General features: G+C 43.3%; 1 protein-coding gene across 7 annotated transcripts in view; it reads right to left on the reverse strand.

The window, feature by feature from the left end:
* The window catches only part of RALB (RAS like proto-oncogene B), a 52783-nt gene that overhangs the window by 8768 nt on the left and 24167 nt on the right, over nt 1–19848 (reverse strand). For 3 of the 7 annotated variants that reach the window (XM_077956147.1, XM_028830408.2, NM_001257799.1), the window contains 2 exon segments: nt 8026–8190; nt 826–1034 (listed from right to left, as the gene is read on the reverse strand). In XM_077956147.1, the coding sequence (XP_077812273.1) occupies nt 826–1034; nt 8026–8190 (374 nt within the window). 7 annotated transcript variants of the gene reach the window in all.

Consider the following 19848-nt stretch of genomic DNA (forward strand, 5'->3'; position numbering starts at 1 on the left):
CACGTTCTCACCCCTCCACTATGCTAGAAGTCCTTAAGTAGCAGCAAATGGTCATTTTGACTCACATCTTTCACTCTCCGGTCATTGTTTCATAACCTTCAAAACAAACTGAATCTGCTACTTTTTTTTAGTAAAATTGTTAAAAAGATAGATGGTTAATTTATCAATGAAAATCTCTCAGGATTTATAGGAACAAAATTATAAGTTCTTGAGTATATGGAATAGCTTCATTCTTTTTCAGGGACAATAAGACTCTTAAAATTATTTCATTCAGAAATCACAGATCAGGAAAGCCCGAAGAGATTATAATCATCATGGTCTATAATGTGCCAAGATTAGATTCCGAGAGCCCCAGAAGATTCTCTTTTTTTTTTTTTTTTTTTTTTTTGAGACGGAGTCTGGCACTGTCGCCCAGGCTGGAGTGCAGTGATGCAATCTCAGCTCACAGGCTCACGGCAACCTCCGCCTCCCAGGTTCACGCCATTCTCCCATCTCAGCCTCCCGAGTAGCTGGGACTACAGGTACCTGCCACCACATCCAGCTAATTTTTTCTGTATTTTTAGTAGAGACGGGGTTTCACCGTGTTAGCCAGGATGGTCCCGATCTCCTGACCTCGTGATCACCCACCTCGGCCTCCCAAAGTGCTGGGATTACAGGCGTGAGCCACCATGCCCAGCCCTAGAAGATCCTTTAGACAGAATTATTCCTGACAACAAGCTCAGCCCTCTCCTAGTATGCTCAGCCCCAAATTCCTTATAAGCCTAAGACATATGAAAAAAGGCAAAAAGCGTCCTGGGGGCTTCTGCTATTTCATTTCAGACATACCTGAATTCGGCAGTTGCTGTGAAGGATTCATGTTCTGTGATTGAGAACACAAGAAGAAACCCTTCCCCACTCCGAAAGTAGTTATCTCGAATGGCTGCGTAGTCCTCTTGCCCAGCGGTGTCCAGAATATCTATCTGAACTTCTTCCCCATCAAGAACCACTTTCTTTCTATAACTGTCAGCTTTGGTAGGTTCATAGTCTTCTACAAACTGAGGAAATAAACATTATCGGTAATTAACAAAGTCTTAAGGGGAATAAAATTTGCCAAAAAACAAAATTCCACATATGGGCACTTCGCACTATGAACAGGACACTATAGAAGTAACATTTTACATAACACTTCTGTTCTTTATAGTTCCGTTTTGCCATTTTTTGTTTTTAAACAATAAGGACAGATATCCCAGTTTACAGATGAGGAAACCAGGCACAGAGCAGAACACTTGGTAATATTACTGTCAATATAAAATTATAACGCAAATACCTGCAAGGGTGAGAAACTGGAGTTCTTATTCATAACAGAATTATAAAACTCATCTGAGAAGTAATTTGGTAAGATGTATGATATGGTCTGGTTCTGCATCCCCACCCAACTCTCATCATGTAGGTTGTAATCCGAATTATAATCCCAGTGTGTTGGGGGAGTTACCTTACGGGAGACAATGAGATCACGGGGGCGGTACCCCTATTCTGTTCTTGTGACAGTGAGTGAGTTCTCACAGGACCTGATGGTTCCATAAGGGACTTTTCCCCACTTCGCTAGGCACTTCTTCCTGGCGCCTTGTGAAGAAGGACATGTTTGCTCCCCCTTTTGCCATGATTGTAAGTTTCCCGAGGCCTCCCCAGCCCAGTGGAAGAAAAGAGGCTATAACCCTCTCCTCTTTATAAACTACCCAGTCTTGGGTATTTCTTCACAGCAGCAAGAGAACAAACTAACACAGTGTACCAAGAGGCTTTTAGTGGTGTGGGTTTTTGAGAAAGGAATGAAGTACCAACGCACACTGCAACATGGAAGAACTTTCAAAACACGATGCTGAGTGAAAGAAGTTAGACCTAAAGGCCACATATTGTATGAGTCCATCTATATGAAATGTCCAGAACAGGCAAATCCATCAAAACAGAAAGCGGTTGCCAGAGGTCAGGGGTGGGACGGGGAAGCAGTAACGGGGAAGGACTACTAATATGTAGGTGGTTTTTTTCTGGAGTGATGAAAATGATCTAAAATTAGACAATGGTGATGGCTGCACATCTGTATGAATATACAAAAAAAAAAATACTATTAAATTGTACACTTGAGGCCGGGGCGGGCGGATCACCTGAGGTCAGGAGTTCGAGACCAGCCTAGCTAACACGGTGAAACCCCATCTCTATTAAAATTACACAAAATTAGCTGGGCATGGTGGTGGGCGCCTATAATCCCAGCTACTCAGGAGGCTGAGGCAGGAGAATCACTTGAACCTAGGAAGTGGAGGTTGCAGGGAGCTAAGATCGTGCCATTGCACTGCAGCCTAGGCAACAAGAGAAAAACTCCATCTCAAAAAAAAAAAAAATGTACACTTTAAAAGAGCGAATTTCATCATATGTGCATTACACCTTAATGAGGCTGTGATTTAAAAATTTTTTTTACTTAAAAATGGAATTGGAAATGTCAAAGTGAATTAAAGGTTATTTGAAGAAGACTGTTAAAAAGAGTATCATCAGTTAACAGCTATTCAAAAATAAAAATATTAAGACATGTTTAGAACTAGGTTCTCTTCAATGTGTACTAATAAATTATCTGCCAATAGAGATGTGAAAACTTGCCTATGCTTTCAAGTGTCCTTCTTTTAACTCCTTTCCAAAAAGAAAAAAATATGACAAAAAATCCAAAACACCACTGCCCTCTGAAGATCTCTGAATTCTACCATAAATTATCTCAACTGTGTATTTCTGAGCTTCCAAGAATAAAGTCAGCCAGAATTCCACTGGCTCCTTTGACACAGAAGTCAGAATGTCCTGCCGTACATACCTACATACCTCTGTACTCAGTGAAAAGTATGTTGATCACCCCAACATTCCATTACAACCCTGATGTTTACACTGCTCAGCTGGAAACAGAAAATCACAAAGTCTTTGTATCCTATTAGCATGATCCATACTTATCCCCTACTGGCCTTGCAGAGCTCTGCGTGGCTCAGTTTCAGATGCCCAAGACACACGAGTCTAAGACAAACTTCATGCAGACCCCTTCTTTCTAAGCTGACTTTCCTCTAAGCTGACTTCGCCGGAGACTGAACATCTGAAACAGCTGCTGCCAAAGCCTCTCCATCCCCAACCTTACTCTCCCAAAAAAGGCAAAAACAAGTATGTTAGGCCGAGCATAAGGAGGTTAAAATCTGACTGCTGCCACCCTGGCATCTCCCTCCAATTTTTCTCAAAGTTAGAACTTAGACAAGAATAAAGACTCTGGGACTATGGCTCCTTCCATAATCTCATCTTCATGAAAATTCCATCATAGAAACTAAAAAACTTTAAATGAGGGTTAAGCATGTACTATGAACAAAGAGTCTGAATGGTGCAGGAGACTTCAGACCAGGGGTGTCCAAACTTTAGGCTTCCCTGGGCCACACTAGAAGAAGAATTGTCTTGGGCCACACATAAAATACACTGATAGCTGATGAGCTAAAAAAAATATATATATAGCGAGAAGAATCTCAGAATATTTTAAGAGAGTTTACAAATTTTTGTTGGGCTGCATTCAAAGTCATCCTGGGTCACAGGCTGGACAAGCTTGATTTAGACAGCTGACCTCCCTGAACCTAGAGCTCAATTTCCTTTGGTGAAATCAGGCTTGACTAGATGATCTCTCAGGCAGGAGCTGCCACACCTGGTCACGTGTCAGAATCACCAGGAGAGCACCACTGAAACAGAGTCCCAGTTCTCCAGCTCCACCAACATTATTCAGGAGGCTTTTTTTTTAAGTCTCCCAGGAAATTCTATAATCAGCTAGGTTTGAGAATTACTGCTAAGGTCTCTTCGAGCTAAAATATTATGATTCTAGAACCATTCTGTCCAATATACTAGCCACCAACCACATTTCAAATGCACAACAGCCACATGTATCAGACAGTACAGATACAGAACATTTTCATCATCATGGAAGGTTCTATTAGCACCGTTTTAGAAAATCAGTTAGAACTCCTCCCCCAAACATACACTACTTCAGAACTCCTCCCCCAAACATACACTACTTCATTTCTATTCCTTCCTTGCCCCAATTTTATTTTACAATTTCTTCAATAACTGCCACTTTCCCGTTCTCAAATATGTTAGCCCATGAGAAAAACAGACTAAGGCCAGGCACAGATTTCTCTGGTCTCTGTGAAGAGAATAGAAAGAAGAGAAAAAACTCTTGAATCTTCTGCATGCATCTTCCCCCTCATCTTACCCCACCTGCTACCACACACACACACACACACACACACACACACACACACCCCAACACCTCCAGACCAGGCTCTCCTAGTCTCCCCTCAGCAGTGCTAGCTCTGTACCCTATTTTTTTTTTTTGAGATGGAGTTTCGCTCTTGTTCCCCAGGCTGGAATGCAATGATGCGATCTCGGCTCACCGCAACCTCCGTCTCCCAGGTTCAAGCGATTCTCCTGCCTCAGCCTCCCGAGTAGCTGAGTTTACAGGCATGCGCCACCACACCTGGCTAATTTTGTATTTTTAGTAGAGATGGGGTTTCTCCATGTTGGTCAAGCTGGTCTCGAACTCCTGACCTCAGGTGATCCGCCCACCTTGGCCTCCCAAAGTGCTGGGATTACTGGCATGAGCCACGGCGCCCGGCCCCAGCTCTGTATCTGAACTTGCCCTTGGAACTGGCAACCGGGGCATCTCAATCACTAACACTATAGGGGAATCTCTCCTCGGATCTGCCACAGCTCTGCCTCTAATGCAGGTTTCTCAGCAGTGGCACTGTGGCTATTTTGTGCTGGTTAATTCTTCGTTGGGGGCTGTCCTGTGTGATGTAGGATGTTGAGCGCATCCTTGGCCTCCATGCACTAGATGCTGGTAGCATCTTCCCCCAAGCTGTGATGACCAAAAATGTCTCCAAGCACTTACGAATACTCCCTGGGGAAGCAAAATCCCCCTCTCTCACCTCTATTAACAACTACTTCTCTAATCCTATCTCCCTATGCTAATTCCCCTACTCACCCCCTCTCCTCCCCAACTTCTGTTACAGAGGGGAAAAAAGCTTTAGTAAGCAAATTATAAGTTTTTGAGCAAAAACAAACAACAGACCTCCAAAGCAGGTGCAGATCTCCCAACCTGCTTCTCTTGCACAAAAATGTTTTGGGGAAATTCAGCAGATTACATTAGATTTATCCAGTTTGACTCTCAGAATAAGATAAAGAAAAGCAGGTATCAAACACAAAAGTGTCTCATTATAAGACATGGGGAGCACGACCCGGGGGGATATCCAGGTTTGGGTTTGAAGCTTATTCATTATGGGGGCCCTTCCTTAAGATACAAAATTACACATGTAATACTGGACATTAAAGTAAATGTTGACAAAGAATGAGAAATCATAATCCATTATAAAGTTTTAAAGCTGAGTCCTCCAGCACTCTCACTCCCTGGTGACTCTCAGTGAGGTGAAGGGAATACCCCTATGATATAAGACCGTCTTGGCTGGCTGGAGACTGGAGACTGTCCTGCTGGCCTTGGAGAAGCAAGCCACTGAGCTGCCTATGGAGAGGGCGCGTGGCAGAGGCCTGCAGGTGACTTGCAGAATCTGAGCACCTGTGTCCTACACCCACAAGGAACTAAATTCCACCAACAATTAGGGAGCCTGGAAGAGGACCCCCAAGGCTCAGAAGAGGTCAGAGCCCCAGCTGACACCTTGATTGGAGCCTTGTGGGACCCTGAGCAGAGGACCCAGCTGAGGCTCCAATTCTGGACCTATGGAAACTATGGAATGATAAATGTATGTTGTTTTAACCTGCTAACTTTGTGATTATACAGTAATAAAAAAAACTAATACAAACAGCACTGACATCACTAAATCCAGCAAAATAACAGTATTTTTATTAATTAATTAAACTGCCTGACATACCTCTAGAATACCTTCTACTTTTTTGTTTGCTGTGTATTTTTTCTTGTCATATGCCAATGATTCTGAAATATTCCTATAGAGAAAAATAATTTAGTCTTTCCTTTAGCATGGTTAATGAAAATTTCTTTTCTACTGACAGTTTAGAAGAGGTTCTTTCAGCTTCACAACTACATCACTTTTTTTTTTTTTTTTTTAAGTTCTGGGATACATGTGCAGAATGTGCAGGTTACATAGGTATGCATGTGCCGTGGTGGTTTGCTGCACCCATCAACCCGTCATCTCGGTTTTAAGCCCTGCATACATTAGGTATTTGTCCTAATGCTGTCCCTCCCCTTGCCCCCCGCCCCCTGAAAGGCCCCAGTGTGTGATGTTCCCCTCCCTGTGTGCATGTGTTCTCACTGTTCAACTCCCACTTATGAGAACATGTGGTGTTTGGTTTTCTGTTCCTGTGTTTGCTGAGAGTGATGGCTTCCAGCTTAATCGACGTCCCTGCAAAGCACACGAACTCATTCTTTTTTATGGCTGCATAGTATTCCATGGTGTATATGTGCCACCTTTTCTTTATCCAGTCTCTCTTTGATGGGCATTTGGGTTGGTTCTATGTCTTTGCTATTGTAAATAGTGCTGCAATAAACATACATGTGCATGTGACTACATGGCATTTCTAGTAATGAAAGTTTTGGGATTACTGCCAAATTTAGGAAATCTCTATTGAGTTTCACCGTAAGAAGCTGTAAGATCTGAAAGACTTTTCTGGCCCAGTTTCTAGCTTCTAGCTTTCACATTCTTGTGTCAGACGGTGCCACAGGACAGGTTCACATCGGGATCCACCCCTGGCCCTGCACCTCACATCACGATGCTCTCACGTCAGCACAGCGGGCAGTGGGAGTACGCCTGCAGACAGCGATAATCGCCACACACCACATGACTCTAAACCACACCAACACATACCACTATTCCCACCCAACCCAGCCCAATTCAACTTCCCTCAGCTAGAGGCCGAAAATGCCCATGGCCACACCAACGGCACCCAGCATAAGAGGAAGCAGGACAATGGGAAAGTCTAGTGAAAAGAGATAGTGATCTTAACTGATGTGGTTGCGACAGCTTTCTTTTGCAAATCTCACAAAGCCAATGCGGCTGCAATGCAAGTGAGAGGCCCTGAGGTTTAAGCTCTGCTGAGAACACTCTGCCTGCCTGTACTAGTCATCCCTCGGTATCCTTAGAGAAATGGTTCCAGGACCCCCATCAGATACCAAAATCTGCAGATGCTCAAGTCCCTCAAAATGGCACAGCATTTACATATAACATCCTCCCGTACACTTTAAATCATCTCTAGATTACTTATAATACATAATACAATGAAATGGCTACACAAATAGTTGTTACACCGCATGTTTCAATTTGTATTGTTTTTATTGTCGTATTGTTATTTTCCATTGGGTTTTTTTCCCCAAATATTTTCATTCCGCAACGTTTCATTCTACATTGCTTGAATCTGCAGACGTACAGCCCACAGTAGGCCTAGTATCCTAGGAAACAGCTCAAGCAGGGACTTTTGTGGCTCTGCGGATCAACGCTGTGTTGTCACACTGAACTCAACACCAGTCATGTTATCCACATTAAGTACGTGACGTAAATTTTGGGCAAGGATAGTGCAAGCTTTACCTTGCCGCACAGGAGAACTGGATCTGATGTCTATCACTTGGGAAAAGATTAAGTTGTATGACAACTCAGCTCCCCTTTCACTCTCTCCCATGACTGACAAGCGCAAGGCTAAATGCTCGTGTTGTTTGGAAAACCTATACAAAGGCTCCTCTCTCCTCCCTTGCTTTGGTCAGAAAGAAAGCTCGCAGTGTAACAACAGAAACGATGCCTGCAGAGATCTCTCACACCCCTAACAGAGTTGAAATTATTTACCTAGAATCAGCTATCCAGATCTTATGCTGATTAGACCTTCCTAGGAAGCTATTCAGAAGCCACCTCAACACAGACTTGCTCCGTGAACCCCTGTGCACAGGAGGACTGGCACAGAAACAGTGGGAGCAGGGACACTGCTACAGCCAATGCCATCGGAAGGTGGTCTGTGCCTAGCAGGGCTTACCTCGTCATACATGAACTGAAGCGTCAGGGCCGACTTGCCAACGCCTCCACTGCCAACCATGATCACCTTGTGGAGGGCCAAGGAGCTCTGGCCCTTACTCTTGTTGGCAGCCATCTCGCTGGTCTTCTGAGGCTGTGACACACAGACAGATGACCCAGTGAAGAGCTGCTGATGACAAAGACAAAGACTTAGAGGCAATTTGCTTTCAACCTAGCTGAAACCAAACGTCATTCACATCCTCCATTAAAGCCTAACTAACCCAGACATTCCAACAGGAAAGTACTCCTTCCAGGCTCAGGGCAGAGATGCAAGCCCTCCAACAACTCGGGAAGTCACTTACCCCAGCAGAGCTGGGGCAAAGCCAAGGCTAGAGGGGAGAAACGGGGGCGCACACCCCGCACCCGCCTCACTGGGCAGGATAGAGAGGACACCCAGTCACCAAAAATCATCAGACCCTCAGCAGGGCCTCACTGAGGCAGAGACCAAACCGCTCTTGGCCCCAGTTTCCTACCTCTCTGCCCGGTCCTCGGCTGCCACGGAGAACAGCTCGGGACCTCAATCCCCAGCTCTTTAGCTTCACTCCTCGCTTTGCCCTCGTGCCCTCTACCCCATAACGTGCACACACTCACAACACGCTCACACTTTCATGTTCATACACACACGGTCACTAACACGCTCACACGTGCCCACATTCACACACACCCGCTCACACCCACACACACCATGCTCACATTCACATACTCTCATATTTACATTCACACATGCTCACTCACACATGCTCACACACACACTCACACATGCTCTCACACACATTCTCTCACACATGCTCACATTCACACATTCACACACATGCTCACATTAACACACATTCACATTCACACACACGCTCGCACACACACATGCTCTCATTCACACACATTCACATTCACACACACACACACATTCACACACACGCTCACATTAACTCACACATTCACTCACATTCACACACATCCCCGCACACACATTCACTCATGCATGCTCTCATTCACACACATTCACTCACATTCACACACGTTCACGTACATATTCACACACACGCTCACATTAACTCACACATTCACATACACACACATTCTCACACACTATCGCTCATTCTCAGGCTCACACGTTCTCACATTCACACATGCTCTCACATGTTCTCACATTCACACACATTCACACACTTGCTCTCACACACTATCACATGCTCACACACATGCTGTCATACATGCTCACATTCACATACAAGCTCACACTCATCACACACGCACTATCACACACTCATATACACACACTTTCACTCATAACATGTTCACAATGCTCTCGCAACACACTCTCAACCTTGTGCTCTCATATGTACACTCAAGGTCACACACTCTCAACACTCTCCATACACTATCACGCACACACTTGTCCTCTCACAGGTACACTCATGCTCTCACACAACACATGCACTACACTCACACATGCTCTAACACACATACATGTTTACATGCTCATACCACACACACGTTCATGCTCACACCACTCTGACATGCTCTAACACATACATGTTCACACCACACATGCTCACATGCTCTCACACGTGTTCACATGCTCAGACATGCTCTCACATACATGTTCATGCTCACATCACTCACATGCTCTAACACATGCATGTTCACATGCTCATACCACACATGCTCGTGCTCTTAACACACACGTGTTCACATGTTCATACATGCTCTCACATGCTCTAACATACATGTTCGTGCTCACACCACGCATGCTCTCGCACACATACATGTTCACATGCTCACACACGATCTCATAGGCTTTAACACATACATGTTCGCATGCTCATGCCATGCATGCTCTCATGCTCTAACAAATACATGTTCACATGTTCACACAACACACTCACACATGCTCCCATGCACTCTCATGCTCTCATACACACATATTCTCACAAACACATATGCTCTCACACTCTTACACAGCCTCACACATCCCTCTGGTTGATTAAAGTGAGTTCAAGAATAAATACCCCTTCATGACACATGAGAATTAAAAGAAGAAATCTCAAAACCAGTTTGCCCTCATCAGAAGGAAGATAAAATGAATACAGCAACTCCAGTACTGTGGGATGGCAAAGCATCCCAAGTAAGTATATTTAACAGGGACTTGGAATCTACTGTAACCCAAGTGCCAATCTTTATTTTAACCAATTTGGATGGAAAAACCTATTTCACATACACCAAAACACAAGGAGAAAGGGTAGGGCTTGAGCATCTGGCAGGCCTGAGTTTGGTTCTGCCATTTGTGAGCTGTGTGACCCTAGAACTAGTTCAGTTTCTCCAAGACAGTTTTCTTACGTGCATAAAACCAACCACCCACCTACCTTGCAGGAATGTTCTGAGGACTAAATGGGATACGCATGGGAAAGACCAAGGCACAGCACCGACCACACAGTAGGAATGAATCAATGTTGGTTTCCATCCCATCTAATTGTAAGAGTGATACAGGAGGTAGAAAGAAACCATTTAGGCAAATAGTGAGGGCAAAGAGTCCTCGGCAGAACTTTTTTTTTTCTTCTTTTTTGAGACAGAGTCTCACTCTGTTGCCCAGGCTGGAGTGCAATGGCACGATCTCGGCTCACTGCAACCTCTGCCTCCCAATTCAAGCAATTCTCTTGCCTCAGCCTCCTGAGTAGCTGGGATTACAGGCACGCACCACCCTGCCTGGCTGATTTTTGTATATTTAGTAGAGATGGGGTTTCACCATGTTGGCCAGGCTGGTCTCAAACTCCTGACCTCAAGTGATCCACCCCCTGGCTCAGCCTCCCAAAATGCTGGAACTACAGGTGTGAGCCACTGCACCTGGCCAGAACTTCCCTTCTAACAAAAAGCAGCCCAAGAAATCACTTATTTTCTAAAAAAAGAGCAGCCTGGAAGATCAGGCTGCACACATAGATAAGGAAGCCAGAAGCTTGCACAGCTGCACGCCAGCAGCTGCACCAATAGAAGGGCTACCTGGGGCCAAGTATGTTCACCATGGGGGTTCCACCTCCCCTGTTTTTAGCACATGCACAAAAGGAAAGAAATAAGCAACATGGAGTAGCTCAGGCTGAGGACCCGCCTGCATAATGAAAGACTGTGATGGGGGCTGCCAGAGATTCATGCCTTATGCAGATGGCACACTTGGTCCTAACCAGTTTTACACACCCTATGTAGATCAGATACTGCCTCCCCACTAGCTCATCTATAAAAAACTCTGCATTTCACTGCAGGATGGCAACCCTTTTTCCAGGACCCCTCTCTGTAGCAGAAAACCATTCTCTTTCTTTCACCTATTCAATTTCTGCTCTAAACCTCACCCTTGGTGTGTCTGCATCCTTGATTTCCCTGGCCATGAGACCAAGCACTCTGGGTGTCACCCCAGACAACGAGGCCACTTTAAGACGGTGTTCATTCTAACTACAACATGGTGGACTCCTATTTCCATTACTGCTGATGAGATAGCCTGAAAACATCCCCACTAGAAAAATAAACACACACAACACACACACATCATTGGGTGAAATAAAACAACATCATTTTAAATCAGTGGTTCCCATTCTTAGCTACACAACAGAATCATGCAGGGAGCTTCAGAAACATCCTTACGCCTGGGTCCTACCCTAGATTCTGAAAGAATTGATCTGAGATGCGACCTGGGCACAGGAAATTCTAAAAGATTCCCAGGTGATCCTCATGAGCAGCCAAGGCTTAGAATTGCTCTTAAATGCACAGCTGAGCTCAAAAGAAAGCAAGGATCCCCAAACAGGAAAGAATCAGAGCAGTAAGAGCAGTAGTTCCTGCAGTTCTGGATGGTTGCTGTTCTTGGTAATCTAGGATTTAACGTACATGTGTATGTGTGCACATGGACACACACACACATTCACATGGCTGGGAGACCAGACACACACACAAGGTAGGAGTTAGAATTGAGACACCTTTTCAACTGAGAACTGAGAAATCAAGACCCTTGAAGGAGCATACCATCCGTGAGCCAACAGAGGAAAATGACAAGGAAGCTTGTCTGCCTGGGCTCTGGCTGTAGGAAATTCTCTCCTGAAAACCTATACCCACAACACTCCTCCAAAGCCAATAAAGTAACATGAAAAGTGGTCCCAGGATGCCCATAGTGCTGGAACCCCAGAGAATGCTAAATGAAACCTTTCTGGGGGAACAAGGAGCAATGAAGACAGTTCGTGAGTCTCACAGGTAAAGCCTATAATTCCAACTCACAAAACACAAGCAAATCGCAATTCATGAGAGTCAATAGCAGTAACAAGCAGGACTCTTCAGGCAAGTGTTATAAAAAGTATTAGTTGATCAATTTTAACAAAGACAAAAGCAAAATGTGAAAAAAAAATGACATCATTGAAAGACCAGATGGAGTTGAAAAAGAACCATTTTGAATGCTTAAAATACTTTTTAAGTACTTTAAATGAAAAGTAATGATGCTCATAGCAAATTTACAGAATACACATAAAAAGCACCTATTATTCTATCACCCAAAGATACTCACTATTAACTGTGTATACCAGAATTTTATCTACACCTTCCTATATTTAAAACCTGTTTGAGGCCATATTTACATAGTATTGCAAGTTACTTTTCATGTATTAGATTTCTCTGTCTTCTGAAACAGCAAAGACTGAACATAATCAAGCTTTCTCCTGATGACCTCAGGGCACTCATCAGTTAGTGAAGGGCCTTGGCTGCCAGGAGTCCAGATCACATTTGCTGTTCTCCCCGCTACACTTGACCATTTACCTGCCTACACCAAGCGTTCTTTCCACTTCCCCTTTGCGAATTACGAGCTTTTTTTTTTTTAAATAAGTGAACTAAGCAATTAACTAGATAATTATGCACACTGAAATGTGGCTAAAATAGAATAAATGGGATAAGAAGCAGACCTCCCCAAAAGGCTTGAGTTTAGAAGGTGAAACTACTTCTGGCCTCATTTCTGGTCCACACCGTTTCCTACAGAGCTGAGGTTTGTGAATGAGGTTGGAACCTCCAGACCATCAACCTGTCACACAATTTCTCGGAAGCAGTCCTGGTCCTATGAATTATTATGGCCGTCTGAAACGGATATTTTTCCAGGCTTGGGGGTGGGGGGATACTTTCAAACAGGTGTAGTTATCTAATTCTGAACTGCTATTTTCAAAAATAAAGTCAATCTACATAGAAGAAATAATAAATGAATTGAAAACTATTCAGCACACCCAGATACTTCCCAAAATATCTGTCCGTAAAGTTCAAAAACTGAAATAACCATAGTGGATATTTCCAGCCTATATCACTGCTTCAGTCAACTTGGCACGATTAAGGGAAAGAACAGGGAAGGTAGAGGTGCTGACCACATGCCCCTCACTGAACCAATCCTGGAAACAGCAACCTCCAGACTTTGGGTGAAACTGCTTTGCAAAGATTCTGACAGTGAGAGAAGCCCAACATGCTGACTCCATCGTGCCTCTGGTCTCACAGGCTGGCATCTTCTCTTATTCCTGGGCATAGGCCACACCCACCACGAGAGGAATTTCTAGTTTAACAAGGATAACAGTCCCTCCCTAAAATTGATCCTTTCCTTGTTCAGGGACTGAAACTGCCTTTATAAAACTAGTAAAAGGCCATGAGATTAGGATTATGGGAGGGGCCCGAGTTCCGCTAAAATATAGGCCTCCTTTCTATAATCCCTTACTGCTCAGGAGTCATGGTCAGAGGTCACAAGATTGGGACTACCCTAGTTGCTCCTCTAGATAACATCAGTGTTGTAAAGCCTAACATTGGTCTTTTGAGATGTTTTTCAGACTGACCCCACCTGGACTCATGACTCAACCAGTTCTGTGGTTCCTCACCACCATCCAGAGGTGGACTCAGTGCACAAGCACCATTTTCCACAACCCTATAATTGCATCCCCAACCAACCAGCAGCACCCTTTCCCTAACCCCCTGCCTACCAAAATATCCTTGAAAAACTCTAACCTCTGAGCCTGTAGGGAGACTGACTTGACTGATAATTCCAGTTCTCCCAGGTGGCCAGCCTCAAGTCCACTGAACTCTCTTTACTGCAATACCGTGGTCTCAGTGAATTGGTTTTGTCTCTGCAGTGGGCAGGAAGACCCATCGGGCGATGACACAGGGTATTCGAGATAAGAAACTTATAACTGTTTAAGCCACAGAGAGTCTATTGTTGTGTTTGCTTTTTCTTGTACCAAAAACATTCCAGAACATAGTCTTTGCCCTCAAAAAACTCAAAGACTAGTGGTTCTGACAGATTAGTAAGTAAATGATTACAGTACAAGATGATAAATTCTATGGCAGTATGCAAGTGGTGCCCTGGGAACATGGAAAGACACATCTATATCAGGCTGGAAGGTCAGAGGAAGTTTCCTGGAGGGACATCATATGAACTGAGATCTGAGGGAACTGACTGAAGACAGGAGGAGAAGGAGCAGGAAGGAAAAAAAAAATCAGTCAAGTTTAAGAAGCTCACAGTAATGATTTAATGGCTATAATGGAAATGCCTACCCAATAAACGTGTTCTGAAAAAAATACAGGTATCTTCCCCAACATTTTATCCCAAAAAGTTTCAAACACTAAGAAAAATTGAAAGAACTGTCTTGTGAATCCATACACTCACCGCCTGGACTTTACAATCAACATTTTGCTCCATTTGCTTTATCATAAATCCATTCATCTGTCATCTCTCTACCCATCAATGCATCTCATTTTCTGATGTATTTCAGTACAAGTTGCTTATACTTCATCCCTAACATGAAGCACAGACATTCATTTTCCCCAAAGCAATTAGACTTCCCCCACTGAATTCACTAACAATTTCAGAACTACATCTTGGGGTGGGGACCGCTTGCAAACCATAAGGTAATACGGATAGGGCCCTGATCCTATTCGATGGGTGCACTTATAAGAAGAGGAAGCGATACCTGGGCTCTTTCCACCATGTGAGGACACAGTGAGAAGGCAGCTCAGGTATCTCTTCCTCTTCTTCTAAGGCAGGAAGAGAGCCCTCACCAGAACCCACCATGTTGGTGCCCTATCTCAGACTTCCAGCCTCAGAACTGTGGGAAAATCAATTCCTGTTGTTTAAGCCACCCAGTCTATGGTATTTTGTTATGGCAGCCTGAGTTAAGACGGCACCCTTCAACATGTTTCTATCTACTCGCACAAAAGCTCTGTTGTTTGACTCAAGTTTGTTCAAAAAACATTTGGGCTCTACTCTGTGCCAAGTTTTGGGTTTCTCCCCTTAGAAAATTCAGTCTTCCCAACGAGACTTCTATAAATAAAGCATTTTAATGTAATTTCTCACATGCAATGATAAAGATGGTACAAGACATAATGGAAAGCATAATGAACTCCAGGAAAAGGGAATCAGGAAGGCTCCAAAGGTGAATAACAGTCCATTCAGCAGATGGGAGTGAGAGCATGTTTCAGCTTAATACATAGCACGTGCAAAGCAACAAAGGCATGAAACATCACAGTGGGTTCAGGCATCACATAATATTGAAGCATAAAGTATGGGATGGGGAAGTGCCTGGGTAATGAGTCTCCAAAGATAGCTCTGTCTGTCTACAAATGGGCCTAAAGTGCCATCTTAAGAAACTCTGATTCTAGAGAAAACAGGGAGCCACTGCTAGGCAGGTCCTCCAGCCCATCTTAGCTTGTAAGGCACCGAATCAACAAGGATATAGAATAACAAGACACTCCAAACTAAGAATGTCCACTTAGATGACTTGTTGGGGAGGGGAGGCAAGAGCACTGGGAAATGGTTTTTCTATGTTATGTTATATGAAACACTAATATTAGATAGGACTCTCTATCACTTAGCATAAAACCAAATACCAGAACATATATTCACTTGAGAAGCAAAATGTATTTTGAAAGCAAATCACAGTATATAAAACCATACATGGTAGGATGAAGAGGTGGTTTCTACTAGCCTTAGTCCCATAGGCTAATATAGTCAGTCTTTCGTTAAGCTTGAGCAAAGAGGAAATGCATTGGTAAGTCGAGTCCAAATACCACCCTGCAGTATCATAGGGTTGTCATGAAAATCACAAACGAGAATCTGAAAACCTACGGGAAACTAAACTCTCAGTCCCCCTCCTAAAATTCTGTGTCCTGAGTAATATGGCAACAGAAGCACTCAGCAAAACAGTCAAACATTATACACCTGCAAATAACTGCATTCAGCACTCCTCCAGACAGTATGAACTGAAGGTAACCTAATATATTGGCCATAATAATATTTGAGTCTGGCAATCCTAAAGCTGGGACGATGTAGGGACAAAAACAAGAACGGTATTGAAAACAGACCCCTGAAAAATTAGGGATCCAGAAATCCATACCTATAACAAATATTAAATAAACAAGAGAGAAGGGAGGGCTCTATTTCAGTAGAACACCAAGGGGAGACTGGTCAAGGTGGAGGGCACACCTCAGTCAGAAATTTTTCCTATAATCACATTTTCCTATAATCACAGAAATGACCTTTCCTTTGTTTTAATCCTTACAACAAAAACTAACCCGATTTTAACCAGTTATTTTCCATTGTTCTGTCTCCCTGTTCTGAATCCCTGTTTCAAAGAAAGTAACTTTGAAATGGCCTATTTTGGGTTCTTAGTTTCTGCATTCTTCAGCCCTTCTCTGTCCACAAAGTCAGCCTCCTCTCCTTAGCTCACTCAAACACAATCTTATGGAATCACGTGCTACCCAATACCAGAACTGCAAATAAAGCCAGTTAAGATCTTTAAACTACATTTGTGATAATTTTGTCTTTTGACTTTACAAAAGCTCAAACTCAACAGTAGAGTTAAAATTCAACTTCCTGTTATTTTTTTCAAAGAAGCGTTCCAACAGGAAGCAGTAATGGAAAAATGCAGGGAATCAAAATATGGTAAGAAATCTTTAATTCAACAGTTAAAAAAGGGGAAAAGAATTTGAAAAGCAAGAGAGAATTATAAGAAGAACTGAAAGACAAACAGATTAGGAGAAAATATTTGCAACACAAAACAAAGTAATATCCCTAATATATAAAAAGCCCCTGTAAAGCAGTAAGTCAAACAACCTAACTTTTTTAATGGGCAAAAAATGAAGAACTAAAAGTGGTCACAGATAACAAACATATGAAGGTAAACCCAGTTTCTCTAGTAGTCAAGGAAATATAAATAAAACATTAGATTGGGTTCATCAAGAGTTTGGGGAAATGAATACTACTGATAATAATATTAACTGTCAAAACCTTTTGGGAAAAAATAAGCAACAACTAAAAGAATTGTTTGTAAAACTCTTCTAGGAATTTATTCTATAAAAGTATAAGGATATAATTACAAGAATGTTTTTTTGTCACCACAAAGAATGCTACAATAATCTTTAAAATTTCCATCAATGGGGAATTCTTGCATAAATTATGATAGTGAGAGGTGAAGCCAGCTGGACTTCCTGGGTCGAGTGGATACTTGGAGAACTTTTCTGTCTTACGAGGGGATTGTAAAACGCGCCAATCAGCACTCTGTGGCTAGCTAGAGGTTTGTAAAATGCGCCAATCAGCACACTGTAAAATGGACCGATCAGCGCTCTCTAAAATGGACCAATCAGCACTCTGTAAAATGGACCAATCAGCAGGACATGGGTGGGGTCAAAAGAGGGAATAAAAGCTGGCCACCCCAACCAGCAGCTGCAATCTGCTTGGGTCCCCTTCCATGCTGTGGAAGCTTTGTTCTTTCACTCTTCCTAAGAAATCCTGCTGCTATTCACTCTCTGGGCCCGTGCCACCTCTGAGAGCTGTGACACTCACTGTGAAGGTCCGCAGCTTCATTCTTGAAGTCAGTGAGACCACGAACCCACCAGAAGGAACAAACTCCGAACACATCTTGGGAACAAACTCCAGACACATCACCTTTAAGAGCTGTAACACTCACCACAAAGGTCCGCAGCTTCATTCTTGAAGTCAGCAAGACCATGAAGCCACAGAAGGAATGAACCAAATTAGAACTAAATTTTAGATTATACAGCTATTGAAAAGAATGGGGAAGTGCTATATGTACTGACAGGGAACAATGTCCAGATGTATCCATTTAGGAGGTACAAAATGGCAATAATCCAAATTCTATCAGAAACGTGCAGAAAACATATAATACAATGTTATTTGTTTAAAAAATTTGTTTGTTCATATATAAACAAAGAATTGTTGTAGGACACACAGTTAATACTGGCAACAATGAAGTTGGACTTTCCTTCTATTCTTTCCTTTCCTTCCTGTTCTAAAGCTTTCTGATAGACTTTCATTCCTGATCTGAAGCTTGCCTTGGTCTCTTCTTCTGCTTTAAAAATAAAAAAATTTAAAAAACACATACTCCTTATTTTGCCTAATTTGAACAAAGTAAACTGAGGAAATCTGAACACTGATTGGATTTCATTTATTTTAGGACAGGTTCTTGCTCTGTCACCCAGGCTGCAGTGCAGTGGTGCGATCATGACTCACTACAGTCTTGACCTCTTGGGCTCAAGCAACACCCCCCACACACACTCCCGTCCTGGGCCCTCTGCCCCCGACTCCAGAGTAGCTGGGATTACAGGCATAAGCCGTGGCATCTGGTCGGATTAGTCATTCATTGACTGATGGTGACAAGGTAGTGCATTATGTACTATTCTCTGTCCTTTCGTGTATGTTTGAAAAGTTCCACAAAAACAAACATAAGGTAAATTAACTTATACCACAAAGGGAGATTTACTAGCAGACTACTAGTGTATGTCACTGACTCAAAACGAAAAACTATGCTACAGGAAGGAGGCCGAGGATAGGGCTGGGACTCGGGAGGAACTGGACACAGGGCCCTGAGAGCTGCCAGACCATCCCTGTGATTCTCGCCACGTGCTGGCTCTGTCTCTCTTCCTTGCTGTGGATCAGCTTTTACCACTTGGCAAAAGCAGAGATGCCAATTTGTAAAATTTGGTGGCCTGCAGACATACTTTGTTTGTTCATATAGTGCTTTTAAGAATTCATTTAAGCCAGCATGGTGGCTCACGCCTGTAATCCCAGCACTTTGGGAGGATAAGGAGGGTGGATCATGAGGTCAGGAGATCAAGACCATCCTGGCCCACATAGTGAAATCCCATCTCTACTAAAAATACAAAAATTAGCTGGGCATGGTGGCTCGTGCCTGTAATCCCAGCTACTCGGGAGGCTGAGGCAAGAGAATCGCCTGAACCCAGGAGGCGGAAGTTGTAGTGACCCCAGATCGTGCCACTGTACTCCAACCTGGCAACCAAGCAAGACTCCGTCTGGAAAAAAAAAAAAATTCATTTAGTTACTTACATTTTTTAAAGAACGATTTCACATAAAGTCCAAATTTTTGGCATCTCTTAAAAAATCAAGAAGTCTGACATTCCTAAGTACGACTCGGCTGGTGCTGCGGAGCAGCTGCCGCTTTTGGAAGGGTCATACACTATCTGAAAGCCAGCGTAAGCCTGCTACACTCTTACTTCCACCTGCCTCACTCATTTGCCTGGCTCCCTGACCCAGCTTCAGACAGGATGGATCCAGTCCTCCCGATCTCATACCCAGACCCTGGCCTGAGTCAACTGACCTCCTTGGTCAAGTTCCCCTTCCCTTGTGTAGCTGCTATTCTAATTAGCACCAGGGAATGGAATATGTTTATATGCTCATACACTTTACGACTCACTTTCCATGTCTATAAAAATCAGAAAGTTGAATTAAGTGATCTAAATTATCTTTCCATTTTTGACTGTT

The sequence above is a fragment of the Macaca mulatta genome, chromosome 12 (genome assembly GCF_049350105.2).
Source record: "Macaca mulatta isolate MMU2019108-1 chromosome 12, T2T-MMU8v2.0, whole genome shotgun sequence".
NCBI classification, from domain to species: Eukaryota; Metazoa; Chordata; class Mammalia; order Primates; family Cercopithecidae; genus Macaca; species Macaca mulatta.